This window comes from Carassius auratus, chromosome 35, assembly GCF_003368295.1.
Source record: "Carassius auratus strain Wakin chromosome 35, ASM336829v1, whole genome shotgun sequence".
Classification (NCBI taxonomy): domain Eukaryota; kingdom Metazoa; phylum Chordata; class Actinopteri; order Cypriniformes; family Cyprinidae; genus Carassius; species Carassius auratus.
This window is the reverse complement of record NC_039277.1, coordinates 7,971,079-7,995,572: the sequence shown is the minus strand read 5'-3', so window position 1 is coordinate 7,995,572 and position 24,494 is coordinate 7,971,079. Positions and strand designations below refer to the sequence as shown.

The 24,494-nt window shown below is 37.0% G+C and overlaps 4 protein-coding genes across 4 annotated transcripts; 2 read left to right on the top strand and 2 right to left on the bottom strand.

Moving 5' to 3' along the window:
• Positions 1-489: 489 nt before the first annotated feature.
• LOC113054246 (serine/threonine-protein kinase 10-like) lies at positions 490-12,373 on the top strand. Its single transcript, XM_026219658.1, has 17 exons — positions 490-639; positions 4,678-4,842; positions 5,083-5,131; positions 5,224-5,373; positions 5,468-5,540; positions 5,783-5,977; positions 6,057-6,231; positions 6,386-8,173; positions 8,257-8,387; positions 8,460-8,583; positions 9,384-9,563; positions 9,649-9,778; positions 10,299-10,423; positions 10,540-10,725; positions 10,825-10,950; positions 11,036-11,149; positions 11,234-12,373. The coding sequence occupies exons 1-17, from the start codon at positions 490-492 to the stop codon at positions 11,357-11,359; spliced, it is 3,987 nt and encodes a 1,328-aa protein (XP_026075443.1). The 3' UTR covers positions 11,360-12,373.
• On the top strand, positions 12,120-15,362 carry prnpb (prion protein b). The gene is made up of 2 exons (XM_026219683.1): positions 12,120-12,214; positions 13,423-15,362. Exon 2 carries the CDS (start codon positions 13,430-13,432, stop codon positions 14,969-14,971), a length of 1,542 nt encoding a protein of 513 aa, XP_026075468.1. The 5' UTR covers positions 12,120-12,214; positions 13,423-13,429; the 3' UTR covers positions 14,972-15,362.
• A 408-nt stretch (positions 15,363-15,770) lies between these two features.
• On the bottom strand, positions 15,771-17,810 carry sprn2 (shadow of prion protein 2). The gene is made up of 2 exons (XM_026219722.1): positions 17,705-17,810; positions 15,771-16,661 (listed from the first exon to the last, which is right to left on the bottom strand). Exon 2 carries the CDS (start codon positions 16,647-16,649, stop codon positions 16,230-16,232), a length of 420 nt encoding a protein of 139 aa, XP_026075507.1. The 5' UTR covers positions 16,650-16,661; positions 17,705-17,810; the 3' UTR covers positions 15,771-16,229.
• Positions 17,811-18,388: 578 nt separating this feature from the next.
• rassf2b (Ras association domain family member 2b) lies at positions 18,389-23,934 on the bottom strand. The gene is made up of 10 exons (XM_026219709.1): positions 23,342-23,934; positions 22,397-22,482; positions 22,231-22,306; positions 21,997-22,148; positions 21,276-21,334; positions 21,007-21,155; positions 20,779-20,932; positions 20,579-20,700; positions 19,071-19,168; positions 18,389-18,975 (listed from the first exon to the last, which is right to left on the bottom strand). Exons 2-10 carry the CDS (start codon positions 22,450-22,452, stop codon positions 18,912-18,914), a joined length of 930 nt encoding a protein of 309 aa, XP_026075494.1. The 5' UTR covers positions 22,453-22,482; positions 23,342-23,934; the 3' UTR covers positions 18,389-18,911.
• Between the last annotated feature and the right edge of the window lie 560 nt (positions 23,935-24,494).

The following is a 24,494-nucleotide window of genomic DNA, read 5'->3' as shown; positions in this document are numbered from 1 at the left end:
ACACACACATAAGTAAGAACGGGGCCATGTGCACTCAATGCATCTTACTGCACAGAGCAATCTACCTTTATATAAAACTGAACACAATATATTCACTCTTAAACCAAAAATTAATATCTGTATCAAAATCATTATGCTTTCTTACACAAATGATGGCATAATGACTGGCTGCTGTAAAACACGCCACAATAGATAACACAAACTAAATACATCTCTACAGAAGAAGAGTGCGTCCTACACATTATTGTGACACATAATTTTGCAGGATGTGGTTGTTACTTGCAGCTTCCTGTCGTGCTCTGAGGTGCGCATGAGGAGCGACGTGACAATCAAAAGCATCTGCCCTTTAGAGATTCAGACTGTTGTCTTCTGTGTTGTTTTTATTTTGGGCAGGGGTTTTAATTGTGGAATGAAACGCTGAGGACCTCTGATTAGCTGAAGGGACTGGGATTTCTTAAGGTGTTGGGGTGAATTCAAAGGGAGGGAGCCATGACCTCCCTCCTGATGCGTATCTTTCGGTTGGGTGTGGAGAAAAAGCGAATCCGGCACTTTGAAAACTTGAAGAGGGATGTGGATCCACACCAGATGTGGGAGACTCTGGGAGAACTGGGAGATGGAGCATTTGGGAAGGTGTTTAAGGTAAGGGATTTAAATCATGATTCAGAGGTTCAGTTCCCTGCGAAATAATGCAAAATAACAGAACCTACTTGTAATGTATAATATAATATATAATAATATGAAATATAATTGATCGGGTCATTTAATGCAAGCTGTTTTTAAGGGTTTATATTTAGGGTTCCTTAAAAGCAGTGAGTGTTTAAAAAAATAATAAAAACAAGTCTAGGCCTTTAAATTGGCACAGCCTGATCAAATCATAATTTCAAGGAAATCCCTTCTTCTTCAGACTGGCATGTCAGCTAAAGTGGTTATATCTTTTTTTGTATATATATATCCTATACCTCTTTCCACGTTTCATGCTCATTCTAAGTTATAACAATGAATGATTCACAATTTAAAAATAGTAACTTTTGTCAGACTGTTTGACTCCATTGACATGTTTAGGTATAAATCTAAATATAACTAAGAAATATATAAATATGCATATATATAAATATCACATGAGAAAGAGTGCTGCTGTTTACAGTATTTTATTGCGATTTACAGACATCACAGACACTCGGAACAACATCACGCGTGCAAATTTGATTTCCTGATACAGTAGTTAAATAAAAAAAAAAAAAAAAATCATTTTGAGGAACTCCCATTTTAGAAACAATCTTGCCAGTTCCCTTCCAAGGGAACTCGAACTGCGACCTCTAGCAGTCTGGGGACGCCTTCAACATGACCTGTGTCTGATACAAACATCTAAAGATAGATGCGTCAGACGCCGGCGCTCTTCAAAGCGACCGCTAGAGGACGCAGTAGTGATGTCATAGGCTTTTAAACGCTCGACGGCTGTGGACAAGAGTGAGCTGCTGGATGAGGAAGCAATTTCTCTTACATCAATTATTACATCCGTCTAGTGCTCTGTTGGCTTCTGGCCAGGAAGAGCAGGAGATCGCTGATGTGGATGAATATGTTGAGACTGAGTCCTCTCAGCCCTCCTGCCCTGCGTACGCTGAGCTGTTGGAGGTCACAGAAAGAGGCCACTGTCAGGGCTCTGCAAACAGATGCTTTTTATGGTCAAGTTTAGCAGTGCTCTCCTCACTGTGAGAAGATTATTCTTGAACCTGCTGCTTCCAGAGCAAGAATGTGAGTGAGTTCTCTTCTTGATCCACTCCCAAGGCTGTCCACATGAGCTTGGTGGTGCTCCCTTCAATGCGGGAGGGTCACTTTTGAGCCTGCCATTTCCGGATGGAGTATGTGCGATCTCTTTTAGAGCCAAGAGCCTAGGATTTGAGAGCTCTGTGTACAGTCTATAATATAGGCTGTGCCGTTCCCTGGAGCTCTGGGAGTTCTTGTGGTTGAGTTAGCTGTGCTCACTTCACTCACACACAAAGGGTCACTTATGAGGGTAGTTTATGTTGTTTCAGGGTTGGCATCATCTGAGTTACTCAGAGGGGTCTGCATCATCTCTTTTCAGGTGTTCAGTCATCACAGGGGCTTGTAAGGGCTGGATCCAGATCGAAGCTTGTGTAATTCATAGTTACCACGGGATTTCAATCCTGTGGCATAAACAGAGAAACAAATAAAGACATAATTAGTGTAGCTGCTGTTCCAACCAAGCAAAAATGATTTGTTCAACTCAAGCTAAAGAATAATAATGGGTCTGAACTCAGAACGATATCAGGAAGGCTATTCCAGAGTTTGGGAGCCAAAAGGGAATCTCCTTTAGTAGACTTTGCTGTCTTAGGAACTAAAAAAAGTCCAGAATTTTGTGACCTCAGGGAGCGTGATGGATTGTAGCATGGTAGAAGACTTGTTAGCTACGCAGGAGCTAAACCATTAAGGGCCTTGTAGGTAAGTTATTATATTTTGTAACACATACGGAGCTTACAAGACAAGACAGTGTAGCCTAAATGAAAAACATAAACCTGCACATTTTTTTATTTATAGGTTAAGGTGATAGAAGACGGGGGTTTAGGGCTACATTGTGGTTAGGCAACTTCCTGTTAAACCATCAAAGATGGCTTCCTGTTAGCGATCTCAGGCCCATTAAAATCAACCTTTCTTTCTATGGCCATTTCTGAAAATGATTTGCACCTTGCGACTTTACAACTTTCAGCGTCTTTGCAGTGTGCATGTCTTTGCGTCATAGCCTGCAGCTGTAGCTGTCAAGTTCTGCTTCGGTGGGAGACATATAAGCCTGAAAAAAGTTTTTATTTTTTACTTCAAATATTAGGCATAAAAAATATTGAGTTGTGTTGTCCTGACTCTTGCATTTCCCAAAATATATGTGGGCTTTTAGATTTTGTATTTCAAATTGGATTTATTCACCAATTTGTTGCATTCGTGCCTAAAATTGTCATATGGTGTGACATAAAAGTTATTCTATATAAAATGAAAATGGAATATACTCTGCCTAAGTAACTAATTTCAACATAAATTGTTATCATTACTATCTTAAGATGAAACATTTATTTTGTGTGGATGCATTAGATTTTGTATTGTTTTTCTAAATCATCATGCAAAGTAAGTCATCTCTTCTCAGCCTTTCCAGATATTTTAGATTAATTATGTTAAACCCGGTTATAAATCTATGAAAATGCTTGTGACTCTTGCTGATAATATTTCTCTTGTGTTCCACTGACTTTTTTATGATTTATAATTAAGAAAGTATTTTTACTGGCACAATTCTGAATGTCACACCAAATTATATAGTGTCACGCTATATGATGAACTGCGCCACTCCACAATTTGCATTCAATTAATTCAATTCAGTTAACATTAATAAGACAAAAAAAAAACAAACAAAAAAAAACATACTAACATTGTCTTAAAACTTTTTAAATTACAAGAAACTCAGAAATATGAGTAAATCTAACACCATATCATTTCAATAACATTCAACATAAACAAATTAAAATTAGAGGAGAGTGTGTGTTGTAACAACAATTCTAATTGTTTAACAATAAAAAACGAATACATTTACAATTAGTTGAATGTTTTAGATTGAAAATTCATAGATATTAGTAAAATCAGATACAGTATAAAACATACAATGTATCATTTGCCTATGAATTATACAATGCATCTTGAGACCTCCTCTCTCCTTGCATGGTCAGCATTGCGTCTTTTCCTGCATTTTTATTTTTGTCCTCTCTTTACCTGAGATTTCTGCCTGACAGACAAAACATTGCATCTTTTAATAAACAAAGCATTGCAAATATGGTAAAACATGGTTAAATGAAGTGTAAAATTGAAAAGAAATACATTAATTGTATAGGTAATTTAATGTTCACTATTACATTCATCGAATATGTTTTGAATAGTTATTTATTTATCATTAAAAAAGGTGTATGTAATATTGTGTGACAAATATATCATATGGTGTGACTTAGAAAAACAGTCACACCATATGATACAGTGTCACACCATATGACGTTTTGTTCAGTTAAGCTAATCTCTTAGATACAGAGCTTTTCAATTAAAAATGTAAAAGCCAGAACTCACTTCTTGATCTTTTAAACCCCTCCAGAGATGACACTGCAACTTCCTGGTTGAGTGTTGCTTTCTTCATCATAATGATGTCCAAATGATTGCCCGTTCAAAATATAAATTGCAGTGTCACACCATATGATGCCCATTTTACAGACAAAATGTATTTGGCCATAACTTGCTTTAAAATTATACACAGACATCAACACTTTCTGTGTCTGTTGAAATAGCCTAATTCTGTTACTTAAACTATAAATCTATAAATTATTTTTACTTTGCTGATATATAATGTCATATTAGTAAGGTCACACATAGCCCGGACAGTCACACCACATGACAAATTTGATGTTTAGATACAAATTTTAAGTAGAGGTCTTTAAACACCAACTAGAACTATGGTATGCTGTAATCATATCTTGTCAGAGAAACAACATGAAGATATATATTTTTAACAAATACTCATTTTTATTAGGTTATGACATCATGGACAGGTAGAGTTGCATGCCATGTCTCCCACCCTCTTGCACTTTTATTAGAAATGACAAAGGTAAGTATTACAGTGTTTACTGTTGATCTCAGGCACACAATCAGACTACGGGGGTCCTGGCAGCTGTTAAAGTGATTGAAGTGCGCAGTGAAGAGCAGCTGGATGACTTCATCACTGAGATCGACATCCTAGCATCCTGCCGCCATGCAAACATCATCTCGTTGATGGACGCAATCTTCTTTGAGGGCTGGCTGTGGGTAAGGAACATCTCTTTTAAGGTGTTTTTTGTTCTTTATTTCTTTCCAAACCACCTTTATGTGCCAAGAAAGTGAAGAAAGTAACATTTTTGTTATACACAACTCTTTTGGAAGGACTTTGCACAAATTTCTGCTACTTTCAAATGGCCTTTGTATATATAGTTTTACCCTTGATTTGAAAGTTTTGAAAGGGTTTTAACTTTCCTTAGAGTCTGTATGCTTTTTTTTTTTTTTTTTTAGATCCTGATCGAGTACTGTCCCGGAGGAGCTCTGGATGATATCATGTTGGGTGGGTGTGGAACAGACTTGACTCTTCACTAATCATTTCTGGTAGGATCTGTGTGGCATTTTCATACTTTATCCATTCCATGTGTGTTTCAGAACTGGAGCGTGGCCTTACAGAGCAGCAGATCAGTGAGGTGTGCTGTCAGTCTCTGCAGGCTCTGTCTTACCTGCACCAGCATCACATTATACACAGAGACCTGAAGGCGGGCAACATTCTGCTCACAATGGATGGACAGGTCAAACTAGGTACAGATATACTGTCCTCTCACATTTTTTTCTTGGCCTACATACACTCTAAATACAGTCTGTGCTGTATTTATTTATATTCTTTTTCATATAGCTGACTTTGGCGTGTCTGCAAAAAATGATAATACCTTCCAAAAACGATCAACTTTCATTGGAACTCCATACTGGTGAGACCCTTTACGTTTGGTCAAATGCTTTTTCTGTCACCATTTATACAAGTCATACATATCAACATGAGGCTGAGTAATAGAACGAATGCTAATTTTGGGTGAACTCTCTCTTGAAAGCAAAGTCTATCCTATTGGACGCCATAAAAAGAAGCATAATTTAATTACGTTAACGTTGATGCCTTTACTGAAAAGAACTCTTCTGCCAAAGAACATTAAAACTAAATATTTTGTCTTTAAAGGATGGCGCCTGAGGTGATTATGTGTGAAACGTCTAAGGACAATCCCTACACGACTAAAGCTGACATCTGGTCACTGGGCATCACTTTAATCGAGGCCGCTGAGATGGAGCCTCCTCATCATTCTCTCAACCCCATGAGGGTCTTGCTGAAGATCACCAAATCTCCACCACCCACACTCTCCAATCCTCGCCAATGGTGGGTCGCCACTTCTTCATCCCCTCGCTAGTCCTGCCGAGGTTTAGGCTTAACCTTTATCCTGATTTTTTGCCGCCAGGTCATCACATTTCCAAGATTTTCTACGGAGGACCTTGCAGAAGAACCCTGAGTCTCGTTGGGGAGCCCAACAGCTCATGTCCCACCCGTTCTCTTATGCGGGACGAGAGGGACGAGCTCTTAAAGAACTCATCGCTGAGGCCAAAGCAGAGGTTACCGAGGTCATAGAGGCTGAGGTAAATACATAGGTCAATGACATAATGTTCAAATATACTTTCTATTTCAGACAAGTGCTCTTCTTTTGAACTTTCTCTTCATCAAAGAATCCTAGTAAATGTAGCATGGTTTCATGGCTTAATGCATCTTTTTCTGTATCTTTGTCATCTGCAGTCTTTGATAGATTTCCAGTGTCCTGCAAAGGAGATGATCGCCGTAGAGTCAGAGCAAATAGTGCAACAACCTGGACAAGCAGTTGAAGAACAAGGACCAAAAGAACTCGAGAGTCCCCAGAAGACCTCAGTTCCAGATGCTGTTCCTCAATCTCCCACCAACTTAGAGCCAATAGCTGAGGTTAAAGTAACCCGCAGGGCTTCCCAGGCCACAGAAAAAGCTCAGAAGAGGGCAAGACGCCTCTCCGTTCCAGGAAATCTCCTCTCGTTTCTGACCGGTGGCGCTCGCCGCAAATCTGGATTCTGGGGCGACAGTCCGCTTGTTCAAGGAAATAAGGGCTCAGAAGTTTTAAGTGCAGCTGTGGGAACTTGCCCTTCAGATGGCAAAAAAAGAGAAAGCACTGATAAACTGAAGGAGCAAACATATGACTTAGTTGATGCTCCAAGTAATATGGCTGCTGACACCATAGATAAGGAAGCTAAAGTAGAAATTAACAAGGAGGAAGCTCAGATCTCAAACACACCACCACGAACAGAGTTACCAACAGATTCCTCTGAAAAGGAAACACTAGGTCTTACCAAAGAGGACATTGACGCTGAAGAGGAAAATATGATGATCCAGTCTGATGATTCAGGAAACAATGACCAAACATTTTGGAAATCACTCCAGAAACCTGCTATTATTGACAAAGACACAGCACACCCACTGAACACACAGGTTGTAGCTTTGTGCTTGGAGACACCAGCAGCTAAAAAAACTGAAAGGAATGAGGGAAATTATAAATATGAGTACCTTGACTTGGCTTGTCCTTTGAAAACTTGCAATTCTTCTCCAGAGAGGCCTTCTAATAATCTTCCTGATGAAGTTCTTGACCTCGAAAAAACACAACAGACAACCGAACCATCCGAAAATGATGTTGTTGACAGAAGAACTGAAGCAGAAGTAGAAGAAGCAGAAAAACTGGAGACAAAAGATGGAGGAACCGGGGATGCATCGAAAGAGGAAAGCAGTGAAAATGGCAAGGATGTTGATGTAGGGACAGAAGCACATAGAACCAGCGATGGAGATCAGGTTTCCATGAAAGCAGAGTGTGGAGATGTCAGTGAAGCCGTCAACCAAGAGCATATTACTACTGAGATAGTCTGTGAAGATGTCAACTCAAGGAATGAAAAGTCAGAAGTAACGGACAGCTGTGAAAAAGACCAAGATCGTTGGACAGAAACCGAGGACAAAAAAGATGTTACCACGGAGGCTGATCATGAAGATTTAGACTCGAGAAATGAAAACAGTGACAACACGAGAAAATCTGATGAGGAGATGGAAATACCAACCCAAGATGAGACGACCGGTGATTCAGGAATGACAGAGATACCAGAAGGAGATGAACAGATACCTGAAGGAGAAAATATCACCATTGGTAAAGAAGAAGATGCTGCAGGTGATCAAAACAGCGCAAGTCCAACAGAAATCTGTTCTAAAACGATAGAAGAGGAACCTGAACAAGAGCTTCAAACTAATATTAATCATATAGAGCATGTAACAGAAGAGCAATCGAACCATCTTGGTGAGGATACAACAGATGTTCCTGGGGCAAAGCTGAAAAAGCAAGTGATGTTTGCAGTTCAAGAGGACAAAAATGAGCAAGAAATGCCACTTGCAAGTGACTCGAAAACTTTAGACTTAATACTGCCTCATGAATCTAATGGATCCACACTGAAAGAATCTAATGAAGACATAATTGCACCCATTTCCCCTACTGAGGCTCCACTGTCTCCTGGGTTTGAAGGGGTATGTCTGAAACAGATGACTGGCTATAAACAACCAGAAAAATTCAACATGCACAAAACTGTTCTCTTTTTATATTAATTCAGGAATTGCACCCAAGCCGGCGAACCGTAAAAAGGACACGTAAATTTATGGTGGATGGCCGTGAGGTCAGTGTCACCACTTCCAAAGTGGTTAACGAGGGGGACAAGACGGAGCAACAAATGCGCTACAACAGGTAATCTTTATGCTTTATAGTGGACATAAGAAAATGGAAGTGTCACATTCATACCTTCTTGGGTGATTGCAGACGGCAGGAACTGCATGCGTTGAAACTCTTGCAGAGAGAAGAGCAGAGAGAACATGCCCAACTTGAGCAGAAGCTACAGCAGCAGCGAGAGCAGATGTTCCGCCACATAGAACAAGAGATGACTGTAAGCCACAAGCACCAAAACCCTTTACCCTCAGTTTACAACTTTAGTCATGCTATTAAAAAGATATGTTTCCATTCGGGCTCTTGTCTGAGAGCAAAACCCCCTTTGTCAACATGCTCTTTGTTTATGGATAACAATTAGTTAATTAATTTTCTTTATATTAAAAAAGAAAAAAAAAAACCTTTGCTAATATAACAAAAGGAATATTTATAAATTTTTCATACTGTACATTCATTTTGCATTGCCTAAATTAACTTTTTTTTCATTTTTAATTGTTTCTAATAAAATAATTGTTATTGTTTAATTAATATAATAATTGTCATTTTTATTTAATTTTGTCAGCATATACAAATGAAAAAATGAAAAAATGTCATTTAAAAAAAAGAATTTTTGCCTTTTTATTGTTCACAAGGCAAAAACATTGTGTTGTTATTGTAAATTAAATCGATTAAATTACTTTTTGTTAATTGAAATAAGCTGAAATAAAATAAATTATTTATATTAGAATAAAAACTAAAAATTAAAAAAATACAAGTGGTGCCTTGTCAATGAAGCTGAAGTTGAAGTACAAAAATAAGTTATTTTGAATATATTTTTTTTTATTCTTGTAAAAAAAAAAAAAAAAAAAAAAATATATATATATATATATATATATATATATATATATATATATATATATATATATATATATAATGACCACAAAATTAATCAAATAAAATATATACCGTATGAGCACTAAAAATAAAGCTGCTTGCTGAATAATAACCTGGGTCCCAGCTGAATGATTATTCCTGTTGCAGAGCAAGAAGCAATACTATGACGGTGAACTTGAGAGACTTGAGAAGCAGTACCAGCAGCAGAGCAGTCAGATGGAGGCTGAGCACACATCCCGGCTCAGGGAGGATGCACGCAGACTCAAGGCTCAGCAGGAGAAAGAGCTGAGCCGCAAGAGCAGCGCACTGAAAGCAGACCCTAAAGAGGTAAGGACTGGTGCACTAACCCACACACTTAGACAGCATTAGGCTCACATGCATGAAAACAGTTGTGTGTCTATTTGTGCTTTAGGAGCAGCAGTTCCTGCAGAAGCAGCAGCAGGAGCTGAATGAAGCTCTGCAGATGGGCGTTCAGGAGCATAAGAGGAAGGTGGCTTCCATGGAGTGGGAGATTACAGTCAAATCTCAGCAGCTCAAGCGAGGTAAATATGCTACTGCTAATACACTTATTTATTATGTTATTGGTACAAAAATGACAATTTATGGCTGTAGTAGGTCATTCTTTAAAATACACTCTTAAAAATAAAGGTTCATCCTTCCAAATCCGTGTCTAAAAATATACTTGAATTTAACAATAAATAATAAATCGAGAGATAACTTTAAAATGTAAAAAAAAAAAAAAAGCATTTATTAGTAATTTTACAAAGTGATAAAATGAAGGAATCATTAACCAAATTTGTGGTTGGATTTTGGATTTGTGGATCCTCTTTTGCGGATCTTCTGTATGCACGAACAGCTTTTAACACTCCTAAGGCAAAGGAAAACATGAAATCGCATCATGTGACCCCTTTATGTCATTCAGGTATTTCATGTGCACAATAGTTTTGCATGTACTGTGCACAGTAATAGTAAATAAATAGTGTAGATCGTATACATACAGGATACAGAAGAAGGTTTGGTTATATGTGATTCTAAACATAATCCACTTCCTTGCTTATCAAGCTCGCGAAGCAGTTATTTGGGAGTTAGAACAGCGCCATCTACAGGAGAAGTACCATCTATTCAAACAGCAGGTGAAGGAGCAGTACTCTCTACAAAGACAGCAGCTGACCAAAAGGCACAACAAGGTAAATCATGCTGTAACCTCTAAAAGCATTCTCGTTTCAGTTTTGCATTTATCTTCTGTATTTTACTGTTCTTTATCCTGACTGGTCGTCTGCGGTTCTGTTCTCTCGTACGGTAGGATAAGGAGACAGCGTCTCGGTTCCAGCAAGCTCTACTGGAGGAGCAGAAGTCATTGCAGGCCCACGAGAGAGTGTCCTTCCAGAAGGCCCAAAAAGCTGAAGCAAAGGCCCATCTGAATCAGTTCAAGCTGGGGCTCAGAAAGCAAGGTCTGAGCGGTCCTGAGCAGCGACAACGTCTCACACAGGTTTGGATTCAGAAGAAACAAAGCAACACATAGTCAATTAAACCTCTACTTGATGAAACAAAGCAGTTGCAACTGGTCTTTTCTGGTCTGCCCTCTTAGTTTTTGTCAGAGGAGGAGGCCAGACAGAAGGAAGAGAGACAGAGTCTTCAAGAGAGTCATGAGAACCAATTGAACGTGGTGCAGGAACAATGTGATGCCAGTGCAGCTGAACTACAGCAGCTTCAGGTACATCAACGTCAACTCGGGAACAGCCTTGCAGCATTTCCATGTTGAGAGAAGGTGGTTCTCAGTGTCTGTGTTTGGATTTTAGAATGAGAAGCTCCAGATTCTTGTGGACATGGAGAAGAAAAAGATCAAGACTCTGGAGGATGAACACACCCTGGAACTCAACGAATGGAGAGATAAGCTTGCATGTAGAAAAGAGGTATTGGAGTGAATAGTAAAGCTAAGAGGTTTAAAGCTTTTTAATTGGGAAAAAACTTGACGACCGTTGTATGTTTCTGTTCAGGTGTTAGAAGAAGACCTCGCTCGCAGACGTAGAGAAAAAGAGGGAAACAGGAGACGAAGCAGTGAGCCAGAAAACCGACATGCAGCTCGCCGTTTAAAGTTCTTACATAATCTAAGCTTTTCCTGACAAAGTGAAGAAATACTCTAAACCTCTAAATGTCTTCAATAACAGTAAATGTAGACTACTTTTCAAAAGTTTCATGTCACTATGATTTTGCTGTTTTGCTTTGTTTATTCTAGAAAGGGTGCATTAAATTGATCCAAAGTGACAGTAAAGACATACAATGTTCATGTAATGAAGAGTACAGAAATAAATAACATTTTAAAATATATTCAGATAGAAAACGGTTGTTAATAAAATTTCACACTATTACAGTTTTAATGCAGCCTTGGTAAGAGACTAGTGTACTTTGAACAGTCTTGTATGTGTATGTATGGGACTTCTTGTCACATGGGGAAAATACAGTTATTTTAATAATTATTTTAATAAGTTTAAGTTTGTTCAATGGTATCAGTAGTTAAAATAATGTTTTTGGCTGTTTTTAAAATTACTTCACCCTAAGAAAAAAATATTACTAGCCCTGGTAAATATATACTCAAATATGGACATTTGGGTTAAGTTGAAAAATATTTTTGTCTGGAGTTTGTATATTATTGTAAATATGTTTAACATCTGCTAAATCATAAATCCTGTGTAAGTGTATCTTATAGCCTGAAGATGAAATTCCATGTGTACATTTTTTTTTCAAACTATTTCAGACAAAGAGTCTATTCAGATTATACGAATTCTGGTTGATTTGTGAGAAGCCTTTGAACAGTCATTGTCATGCACACAAAAATAAGCCTAGGCTGTCTGTAAGGCAGTGGAGAAAATTATTACATAAAACCACACCCCAGACAAATATCTGTCTCTTGACTGGAGTCAATATGATTACTATTGGGCTGCTGGATAGACGTTTTCATCTATAGCAGCTTCTTTATGGTAAGATAAATGCTTTCATTTAACTAAACGTGTGGGTAGGTGAAAGCTTGTAATGTGACATTTGAATTGAATGCAACAAACGGGAACAATATTAAATGTAATATATACTGAAAATATTCATTTTATTTAATGCATTAAAATGTTATCCTGGTTTATGTACATATGACTCATTGTCATGTCACTTGAAGTTCATATCATTATGAATACTGTTTTATTGCCTTTTAAATTACCTTTCATTTTATTAAAAATGACAAAATCATGTAAGTCTTAACCTAAAGTCTTGAAGATAAATATATATATATATATATATATATATATTTGCCTTAAGAAAATGTTTGTTAAGAACAGAAGTAAAACCTCCTGACATGCAATTGCTAATATTACATGTTTGAGTGTTACAAACATCTAATATTAGCAATGCTAATTTATTTAGAAGTATTCTTTTGTTACTGTTGCCAGAAAAAAAAAAGAAAAAAAAAAGAGATTATAGCTGTATGCCCTATGGGAAATCTTTTGTCTGACATTAATCTCCAACAGCATCATTCACTTGGATGGCAAGTTAATAAGAAATTCCTCAATTAGCTTATCGCTTGTGGGATACATTAACTTATTTTCAAGATGTTTGATGTACAGTAGCTTGTTAATTTTTTTTTCAGTGAAATACTTTTATTTGAAGTATACCGATACACCATAGATAAAGGAGCATGCTTACTTTAGGCTTTTACAGTATGTTTCATTTCAAAATCATTTTCATGGGCTACAATCTGCTAAAGTGTAATATGGACAACAAATAAATGAGCTGAAAGTGCTGTAGGGCCATATTACTCTATGCTTTCCTGTCCATTAATCTCTTGTGTTTCACCTCTGTGCAATACCTAAACACTAAAAGGGTCCTCCATTAGTGCTGTAGTAAACACTGACTCCATTTTAATGACTTTCTTTTACAAACAATAAGATGTATCTTTTAGATCTCTTATAAATGTAGCTGAAATGTCTAAAGTGCATATATTTTCTAGCAATTACTTTCACAAGTATACATAATGTTAGAAAATATAATTCTTTCTCTCTTGTATATAGTGTCCATTAGGCTATTGTCTTGTAATATGTAAAATTGCCTTTGCATTTCAGTAAGCTTATTTCTTGAGTCCTAAACTCTGAATTGTGTGCATGTCAAGTTTATGCTAACTCAATGTGTTTCAATTTGTTAGGACTAAAATGGGGAAGTTATGCAAACTTGTACTTTTCGTTATGGTTCTGATGGCAATGCTACACAGTTCATCAGGAGGAAAGAAGTTGCTTTGGAGCAAGAACACCCCTTCCAAGAAGCCATCCGATAAGCCATCACAAGGGACCAAGACACAACTAAACTATCCCAGGCAACCCTATTATCCTGGTGCAGGAAGTAAGCCAGGCAACCCTAAACAGCAATATCCTGGTAGAGGCAGCTCTAGTCCGGGAGCAGGCAGCTATCCAGCTGGTGGCAGCAATCCTTCGGCTGGTGGCAACCCAAATCAGTATCCTGGAAGAGGGGGATCCAACCCAGGAGGATATCCCAACCAGAATCCTGGAGCAGGTGCCTATCCAGCTGGTGGCAGGCACCCTTCGGCTGGTGGCAACCCCAATCAGTATCCAGGAAGAGGGGGATCCAACACAGGAGAATATCCCAACCAGAATCCTGGAGCAGGTAGCTATCCTGCTGGTGGCACCTATCCTTTGGCTGGTGGCAACCCCAATCAGTATCCTGGAAGAGGGGGATCCAACACAGGAGGATATCCCAACCAGAATCCTGCAGGAGGGGGTTACTCTAATCAGTATCCAGGTAGAAGTGGGTACAGCCCTGGTGCGTATCCAGCAGGTGGATCTTACCCAGTAAGAACTGCAGGACAGCCTGTAGGATACCCAGGAGGACACCCTTCCATTGGAGGGGTATATCCCAACTGGAACCCCAACAATAAGATTCTCAGTCCACGCTATGGAGGCTCATTTGGAGGTGGTAGATTTGACAATGGTGGCTCCCCTTTCTCTAATACAGCGAAAAGCATGGGCTTTGGTTCTTCTCTTAAATCCAAAGGCTTTGCAAAAAAGGCAATACTAGCTGCAGGCATTGGGGCAATGGCAGGAATGGCTGTAGGCTATGGAATTGGAAACTTTCCACGCCCCAACTTCCAATTCAATAGCCCTCATGAGGAGCGTCAATACAACCACTATATGTACGAACGTCAGGGCATTCATTCTAAAGGCAGAAATAACCAAGTAGGACCAAACTACACATCAAAGCAACCACCCCAGTCATATGAGCAATTAATGAGCACATGCATGAAGCGAAATGATCTTCTAAAAGAGCAGGACACTACAGATTCTGCGGATCACAAGAACATTCAAAGAGATGAGCCACTGACTGATTATGCAGCTATGAATATAGACTACTTAGAGAAAGCTGGGCTGGAGAAGAATGACACCACATCCCCTACAACTGTCAATAATTATCCAGAGGCTGCTGTTATTAGTGAGAATGATGATGACACAGTGAGTATCATACAGATTGGTTATCCAGCTCTCATTGAGCAGATGAAAGCTCGAAAGTGTGTTGAGTTGTACTTGGGTTACTCTGAGAGCTTAATGGAGAAGCAGAAAGACGATAAGAAGGACACAAATGAAAGAAAAGTTTCCAGTCCTTCCAATAACCATAATGGACACCGTGTCTCTGAAGTGCTTCTGATACTCACTGCTTTCTTTATGCTTTTTAGTAGCACTTAGTAGAGCTGCCAACATTGACTATATACAAAGGAATACAATTGCCCATCCTTTCTAAATCTAGGAATCCAAAGGTGAAGTTACATTTTAAATGTTGTGTATAGGTCTTGACTGAAGTTTCTCTTATATGCTAAAAATGTAAAAAATAATAATATATAAATAAATAAATTTCCTCACTGGCTATTTAAACATACAGTACACGGCAAATGTATTGCATACATTTTATGAATGTATTTTGTTAAATTACAAAACTATTGTTATTATTATTCCTGGGAAATAAAATGTTAACCAATGTATTTATTCATATGAATTTAATGTTATGGATCTATTTAATCACAGTAACCATTTATATTATTTACAAAAACATCATAATCATCATCATCTACAACAGCAACCACCACCATCATAAACAATACATTTTCTTTGATACGTTTAATTAAAAAAAGTGTTAACTGATCAATTATTTTTATTGTTTTTTACATGTCTTTCTGTAGTTCTCTCTAAATGTTCTTTCCCTCATGAGTGTGTGGTGTACATTACTTTTTAATATTTCAGAGATCAAACAATTGCTGGTCTGTTCAAAAGTGCCCCCAGCAAAATGAAGACCATTGCTATGGCAACATGACAGAGCACACTGAGGCCTTCACATGATACATGTGGCATGTTGCTAGGAGACCAGCCCATTCAGAACTGAACGTCATGATTAGGAGAAAGCTATTGGAGGTTTAGCAAACAAAATGGACAGGAATAAGCAGAGTCAAATATTTATTCATGTACACTCTGGAAACAGTACAAGGAGCAAACAGTGACAGGGTTTAAAATACCTGCCAAAATACACATCAAACCCCAACAGAGGAGTATTACATGATATCACCGGAATGAAAGGAACAGCAAAAGCACTTTTTTTTATTTTGTCCATCCCATGATATTTCAGGTCACAGAGTTTGCATCAAATATTTTCAAAGAATGCGAATATTAGCCCTTAAATTAAAGCTGTTTCTGTTGTATTAAGTGTCTTATTTAAAATTTGTATTTATTCCTGATGCCAAAGCTGAATATAATTACTTTAAAGATTTACTTTTGTAGTGTGTGTGTGTGTGTGTGTGGTCTAATGTCATAACTTTCTAAAATTTCATATTTCTCCAAGTATATTGCTAAGATCACTCAGAACACTCAGTGAAAATGATTGCATCCTTTGTTTAAAATTAAGCCTTTCTGCATCTTGTCTGTCTGTGACAAGAAATGCCTCAAACCCTGAAACTCATCCCCACATAAAGATGTGTGCAAGTGCTCCGAGTATTATGAGGACGCTGGTCACGTGCTCTGAGCTGCCTGCATTCCTGTAATTCTGCCAGTCTGAGCGATTGTATCCCGGTCCATCGGGGTTGTAGCGCCTGCCCTCCTCCGAGGCGCCATCATAGCCGTAGCCATATCTCGGTCTGCCCAGAGAGCCCAGCCCATAGCCGATGGCCGCTCCACCGAGAGCCCCCGCGGCTGCAGCACCTGCCAGCTTCAGGCCCTGCCTGCCTTTGCTCTGGGAAGGAGGCGCTTTGACTGGCACACCCACTCCCTTGCCCCGTCCACCAAAACCTCCTCCACGCTTGCAGTGGGCACAAGGGCACAGCGACACCCACAATAACATCCACACCCAAATGATCAAGACCTTCTGATTACCCATCATGACTGGGGGTCCCTTCAAAAAACAAACAAAACATTTGCGTAGAAACAATTTTCACTCAGGATTGCAAGCAGATTTTACAACTAATTAGAAGGAAAGAAAACACACTGGAAGAAACACATTGAATTAAATGTGACATTTTAAAGTGGATTCAAAAGTCTTTTCTTGTAAAACATACTCCAGGAATCATTATTTACAACCTTAAAAATCATTATTTTTACAGCGAAGAAAATTAAAGAAATTTGACAAAAATGGTTTGTTGCAAATTTGAGTTTCCAATAATAATAACATTACATCAATATATCAATCGTTTTCAAATAATAAACAAGGCTCTTACTCAATATGACTCTAAAAAACATACAATATTTTATTGATCTATTTTTATTAATCTATCTTTATCTATTTGATTAATATGTATTATTTATTTAAAGTTTAAAGTTTTTTTTTATCAAAATGAAACATTTGTTTGAGCTCATTTATTATTGTTATTTTATTCAACATAACTATTCAGACACCTACAGTGCGGTGGGTGGCACAAGTCATCTGAGTCTAATTATACGCTCCATTGCATATGAAAAGACGAGTGCTGACCACTGACAACAAGCAAACGCTCTGAATGATGTATCAATTGTCAGACTCACCTAGAATGAGTGCTGTGATCTGCATTTGCTGACACACAATGACCCACTTGTTAGCATTGTTAAGTATATATATATATATATATATATATATATATATATATATATATATATATATACTACTTATATTCATTAACATAAATTTATTGAATTACACAGACATTTATGTTGATACCATAATGTTCATTTCAAACATATAATATTAAAAAAATAATAAAATGAGTGAAATAAATTACAATTAAACCAATTTAAATCTTTAGGATATAATTTACTGTATCTCAAAATACATTACATATTACATTAGATTTGATATATTAAATGCTTCATCTCAGTATTTAGTTCTAAAAACATTTGTTCTCTTCCGTATTTTTGCGAATCTCATCAAAGCCCCATCTGTTGCTAGAAACAGAAGCATCTTACCTGGTGATAGTGCTGATCACTGGCTTCTATTCACCGCTTGAACTGCTCAACCTCACTGTGAGGAGCTGCTCTGTGTTGTAAACAACCACCTTACGGATCTGTCACTCACTCAACAGCAGCGAATGACCGATCAGGGATGCTGAACAGCCCCGCCCACTTCCAGAACAAAGGCACAGCAGAGAATGAATAACAGCCTGGTACCAGTCTGGCTTTTATTCATTTTAAAGCAATTTCTATTAAAATGTACACCCCACTGCCCCTACACTCTATTTTAACCTTTTGTGTCTATTATCCTTGACCATTAAGTTTGCACATCTCAGTTGTAATAGTAACAGATCAGTGCTTAAGAATAATAAAGAAATTAATAAAATACATAATGAGATATCACAAGTTATTACAAACAGATTTATGTCATGTTGAGCAATGGGTTAATGTAGTGTAGTGCAAGAATGAACTGTTTTTTATTTATTATATTCAAATGTATATTTGTCATATAAATGTCATATATATATATATATATATATATATATATATATATATATATATATATATATCATAAGCATTAAATGCATCATACTAGGGACAACTAAAGGGATCAATAAAAGGTAATGAGAGCTTTTACTGAGGTTAATTTGCATGCAAGTTCATGGAAACAAATATTTCAGTAATTGTCTCAATGTTTTTTTATTATCAATGGTAAAAATATGCAAAAAACTCTGTGAAATACATTACAAACAAAATATATTAAATACTTTTAATACCAATAAACATCATTACAAACATTCTGCAGTAAAACAAGGCAAATACAATAGGTTTTAAAATGATTTTTCTTCATATTGTCTATTTATTCACATAATATGGGCTCTACATTAAATCAAATTTTGAATTAACATTCTTACTGATTATTATTATTGTCGTTGTGCATGCGTGAAAGTCAAACAATGTAACTTTTTTTCCCGACCCATTTGTTTTCCTTTGTGAAAAAGATGGCTAAGTAACACTCTGCTGTTTATCCAATGAAGATTATTTAGAGAAAGTCATGGTACCTTTGGACATTGCTGTATTATGATATTATATAACATGTTAAGATAATAAAAGTAATAATTTAGCTAAACATATGTTCCTTTTCCTGAGACAGCACCATTTTGTTACTGTGGGTGCTTTAAAGATGGTGTTCAGATGCATGATACATGTTTGAACAGCTTCATCATGTAGTTGAATCAGCTAAAGACCGCATGTATTTCTTGATGATACGCTGCATATCAGCATACCTGAAATAATAGGAAACAAGGGCACAGAAAAGAAATGAGGGCACATGATGATTTCAAATGCCTCTAAAATGTATAACGTGTGACTCCGTCTGTACCTCTTCTTCAGTTTCTGCATCTCTCTTTCTTCTTCCTCTTGCAGCTTAGCAATGAAGCTTTGTAAAACAGGAAGCTCAAACTTGATGTATTGTGCCACCTTGAGGATAAAACGCAAGTATTATTACAGTATATGAATACGAACTCGTACTGTGTACTTGTCACTCTGGCTGGATTCAGTACCCTAAACATACTACTCTTACTGTTTCTGTAATAAATAGTAAGAATTCAGTACACAATTTGTCTGACCTTCTACTTAAGCCAAAATGTGCAGTATACAACAAGACACATATTGTAGAATATTGCATCCCACAATGCAATATGCCTGACCTTCCATAACAAATGTAAAAAACGAGATGTAATAAAAAAGTGAATGATTTGAATATAAGTATCTTAATTTATTCTTTATACATGTATATCTGAAATATATACATAAATAGATTAAATAAATACGGCTCTAGCATCCTCTATGCGACAAAATTACTCAAAATGACATAATTTAATTAATATTTCAATAAATAAATATTGAGCTATTTGGACCTAAATAAGACAAACAGTTTGGAAGGTACTGTAGGTGGGTAGGTGAGATAGATAGATAGATAGATAGATAGATAGATAGATAGATAGATAGATAGATAGATAGATAGATAGATAGATAGATAGACAGACAGACAGATAGTTAGATAGATAGATAGATAGATAGATAGACAGACAGACAGACAGACAGACAGACAGACAGATAGTTAGATAGATAGATAGATAGATAGATAGATAGATAGATAGATAGAAACAGTCAGATAGATAGATAGATAGATAGATACCCTTATGAAACAAAAATATATTGCAGTATATTGGGAAATATCATGTAATATATTAGGCATATATTCTTATATATGGGATTTAATATTTATTTTTTCCAATATATTGCAATATATTGAAAGCGGCAATCATTTGTATATTTTGCAATATTATATAATATATGTTATGTATTATCAAAATATTAGTAAATGTATTCAAATATATAATATATTAGAAAATAAAAAGGGAAAATAATATATTACGGTTGCACTTTATTTTACAGTATGTGTACTTACATGTATTTATAGTGTACTTACAGTGTATTTATCTAAGAAAGTTCTGGTAACACAAGGTAACTACATGGGGTAGGGTTAGGTTTAGGGGTAGGTTCAGGGTTAGTACCTAGTTATTACATAGTTATTGTAATTACTATAATAAGTACATAGTATGTACACGGGGAACAGGACTGTAAAATAAAGTGCTACCTATATTACAATATATTTTAAGAAATATATTGGTAAATATATTTTACTTTCGTAAGGGTAGATAGATGGATAGATAGATAGATAGATAGAAACAGTCAGATATATAGATAGATAGATAGATAGATAGATAGATAGATAGAAACAGTCAGATAGATAGATAGATAGATAGAAACAGTCAGATAGATAGATAGATAGATAGACAAACAATGTGATATTTTGTCTCTTACATCATAGGTGACCTCTTCCACCTGGTCTGTCTCCATAAGGAACACTTTGCTGACCTGTTCACAAGGGCCTCGCAAAACTCTGAGCGCCAAAGGATGGTCATTAGGCTTCAGCCGATGTCTCTCTGAGCACAGAGACAGAAATATGAACTCACGGACAAAGAAACTGCAATATGATTCATTTCTTCTCAGTCCGGACGTACCTCCGCTCGTGTGGACGAAATAGAGGCTGAATTCATCAGGACTGTTCTCAATCTTGAACTTGTTGAGCAGCACCCTCATGACCTGTGCTGTCGTCATACAGCTGTTGACGCGGACATTGGTCACAGAGCCGAACGCTGGGGTAAAAACGGCCGTCTGATTGACAGAAACAAGTGTGAGCAAAAGTGTGACTTTAACAGCATGTTAATATCAGGAAATACAACGCCTGCCTTGAGGTTATAGAAGTGGCCGTTGAAGGAGCATCGGTTTCTCTTGACTCTCCTGATTCCAAGCCGTCGTCCGCTGATTCTCCTTCCGCCGACATCACTCCTGGTCCTGGGGAGACGATCGGAGTGTGTCGACTCCTGTTGCTCCTCACCTACCAGATGAAACGTGACAAATCCAACGAGACAGACAGTCGGACAGTTCAGATATGAAGCGTAGATAGTGAATACAGAATTCAGTCATAATATAGATAATGCAAGAATGTATTATTCACCTGCCTCTTCCTTCTCTTCGCTGAAGTCTTTTGATTGGTCGCCTGCTGTAGTGACCTCACTGGAAACAGACAGCTCATTTGTTTCAGGAATTATTGATTATCTGTAAAGTTGGCTAAATTTTCCTTTAAGCAGCACAACTGTTTTCAATATTGATAATATAACTTTATCAGCAATCTCCGTAACAAATTACGTTTTAAAATATATATTTAAACCTTAATTTATCATAATTATATTTCACCATATTATCTTCCCTTATTTTAATCAAAAAAGTGCAGCCTTTGTGAGCATAAAAAACTTAAAATTCTCACTGGCCCTCAACTTTGTAAAGTAGTATAAAAAGTTTTACGTAATTTCTATTTAGTTCAACACATAATGGTTAAGTAGGCTATATAACTGTGGTTGTGCTTTCTAAACTACAGATATAAATGTGCATTAAAGCAAAGTTAAAGCAAAACAATGAGCAAATTTTTGCTTTTTTTTACAAAGGTATTAAATTAATTCACATATATTGTCAAGGTAAACTTAAATATAGCCTAACCCAAAACATTAACCCAAAAGCACCCTTAAAAATTAATTAAAAAAAATGAAATAATTCAAAATAGTTAAACAAAAATGTATTGATAAAAGTACATATCTAATCCTTTGCATTAAAAATGTGTGACGGACTGTTTTGTATGTAACAGTTTCTACATTGTGGGTTAGTGTGGTGTAATATCTGACTTGAGTGAGTTGATGTCTGTTTCGGCACTCAGAGATGTGAGTGAGGGGCGTGGCCTGCCTGCCTCCTTCTCGTCCTCCATCTGCAGTCTGATTGGCCGCCGAACGCCCCAAAAAACATTGAGTAAACCCTCTATGATCATCTCGCCTTCCTCCTGTGAAAACCACATAACACTTATGTCATCAGTTATATGTCATTAATACAACCCGCTGTAATTTACCAACTGACCAACTAACCTCTCTGTGTCTCAACTGGAGGGCTCCTCCTTTGTAATAAAGGTTGTATGTGTTAAGGTGTGAGAGGAGAATGCTCCTGCAACCAAAAAGTAAAAAGGAAAGAACGACATATTTACGTAAACGGTGGGAGAACGAAACCTTGCAGTACACAGCAAAATGCACTCACTTGTTTACAAATTTATCTTCGCCAATCTGGACCTTGTCTGAATCCTCACTGTCCATGTCGAGTCAGCAGGAAAACACGAGGAAGGCCTGTAAAGAGTGAAGGGATAAACTGAAAAAGGTTTCCTCAGAGAAAAGAGTAAAGGAGCATCTCATGACTGTTCACCTTATATTGCAAAAGGACTCCAGGCAAGATATTCACACACACAGAAACACACACGCACAAGCTGGATAAAAGATGAGTTGAGTTGTCCTATACACACTAGTAAACTAAAGAACGTAAAAACAATTTTAGGTCTAATATTTCATATTATTCAATGATTTACTGTGCCATATTTAATCCTTTTGCTGCTGATGCAAAAGTAATGAACAAGAAATGACTAGTACATCACAACCAAGCAATAACGTACAAAAAATTGCACTAACACTTAAAAATATAGGTTCTTCATTGGCACATGGTTTGATGAAGAACACTTACAGTGATAATTCACCCCAAAAGGAAAATTCTGTTACTATTAACTCAATCTCATTTTGTTCCAAAAACTGAGAAGATATTCTTAAGAACACTGGCAACCAAACAGTTATGATTACCGTTGACTATCACGTCTACACATTGATTGGTCAACATTCTTCAAAATATCTTCATTCATGTTCTACATACAGCCATGGAAAGACATGCAGGTGAGTAAATAATGACATACATGTATTTTTTTTGGTGAACCATCCCTTTATATCAATGGAAGATTTCCATTACATTAAAGGTTCTTTCAATTTTTTAAAATGTTCTTCTTCACGCTTGTTCTTTTAAGAAATGTTCACTGAGAGGTTCTTTGAGAAACCAAAAAATGCTTCTTCTATGGCATCACTGCAAAGAAACAACAACTTTGAAATCATATAGTTATTTGGTAATGTACCTATAAAGGTCAAGATGATAAAGCAGGTGACTTACTGTACAAGCAGCACGTGGGAGAATCCAGCAAAGTCAGCGAAATCAACTCAGACTCTGGCACACACATCAGATGATGTGACTGTACCAGTCAGCAAATGTGGAAGTCTTGGAAGTCAGCTGGTCAGCATGAATACAGCTGTATCGTGGATGCAAGCGTGGCGTTGACAAGCTAAATGAGTCTCTGTCCCCTCTCTGTAAGACTCTTCCTCATTGCAAACGTTCAGTCAGGAAGTAACAGCTATTTTCAGACTTCCTCCCATATGCCGCAGATGCACACAGTGCCCCCAAAATAATTACTAGCAATGTAATAGCCAATGTTCAAATGTTTTGCTGGGCCAGACAGAAAGCACACTAGGTTGAGCACATAAACACGCCTGTGGATTGTCCATTGGGGCAGATGTTAACACACTGCCACATGAATGCAATACTAGTGAACACAATGTTCTTCACTTAAAATACACATGTGCTTACCAAATAATTCACAGAAATATGCATCTTTGTAAACATCTTTGTATATTAGTCCTTAAAATCCAACTATTGTGAGTGTTGAGTGTGCAGGAAGGCATCATTTCTACTCAATCTCAACCAAGTGCATTTCTTTCTCAAAATGAAATGCTTTCATTCTGTCTAATAAAGTGAACTGAATGGTTTCTCTGTGTTTAAGGAACAAAGTGACCCAGACAAAGGAACAATGCATAGATAAAAAAGGCTTAAACTTTCATCTGTTCCTCTGAGAGCAGGCAGGTTTGGGCGCAGTGTTACCACCTTGTGGAAGCTAATAGAATTACAAATTGATTCATGATCTCTAGCTCACTGTCATACTCTTTATACAGCGATTAACACTCTGGACGTTTAAGCCACATTGGATTTTGTAAGATGTATAATATCAAAACTATCTAATGCAAAACTCTTAAGCGATTCCTTCCAAATTAATAAATAATAAGGGTTAATAATATTATTAATAAATAGATAACAATTAATAATGCCGATTGGTGCTGGATTAATGGCAAGTAATTTCTCTCTCTTTGTTAAAATGTATATTTTATTACTTAATATTTAACATAATATACTGTGCCACACCTTTGAATATAAATAAATGTATGAATTTAAGCCCCAAATTAAATTACTTCCAAAATAAAACCAACCAAGCAAA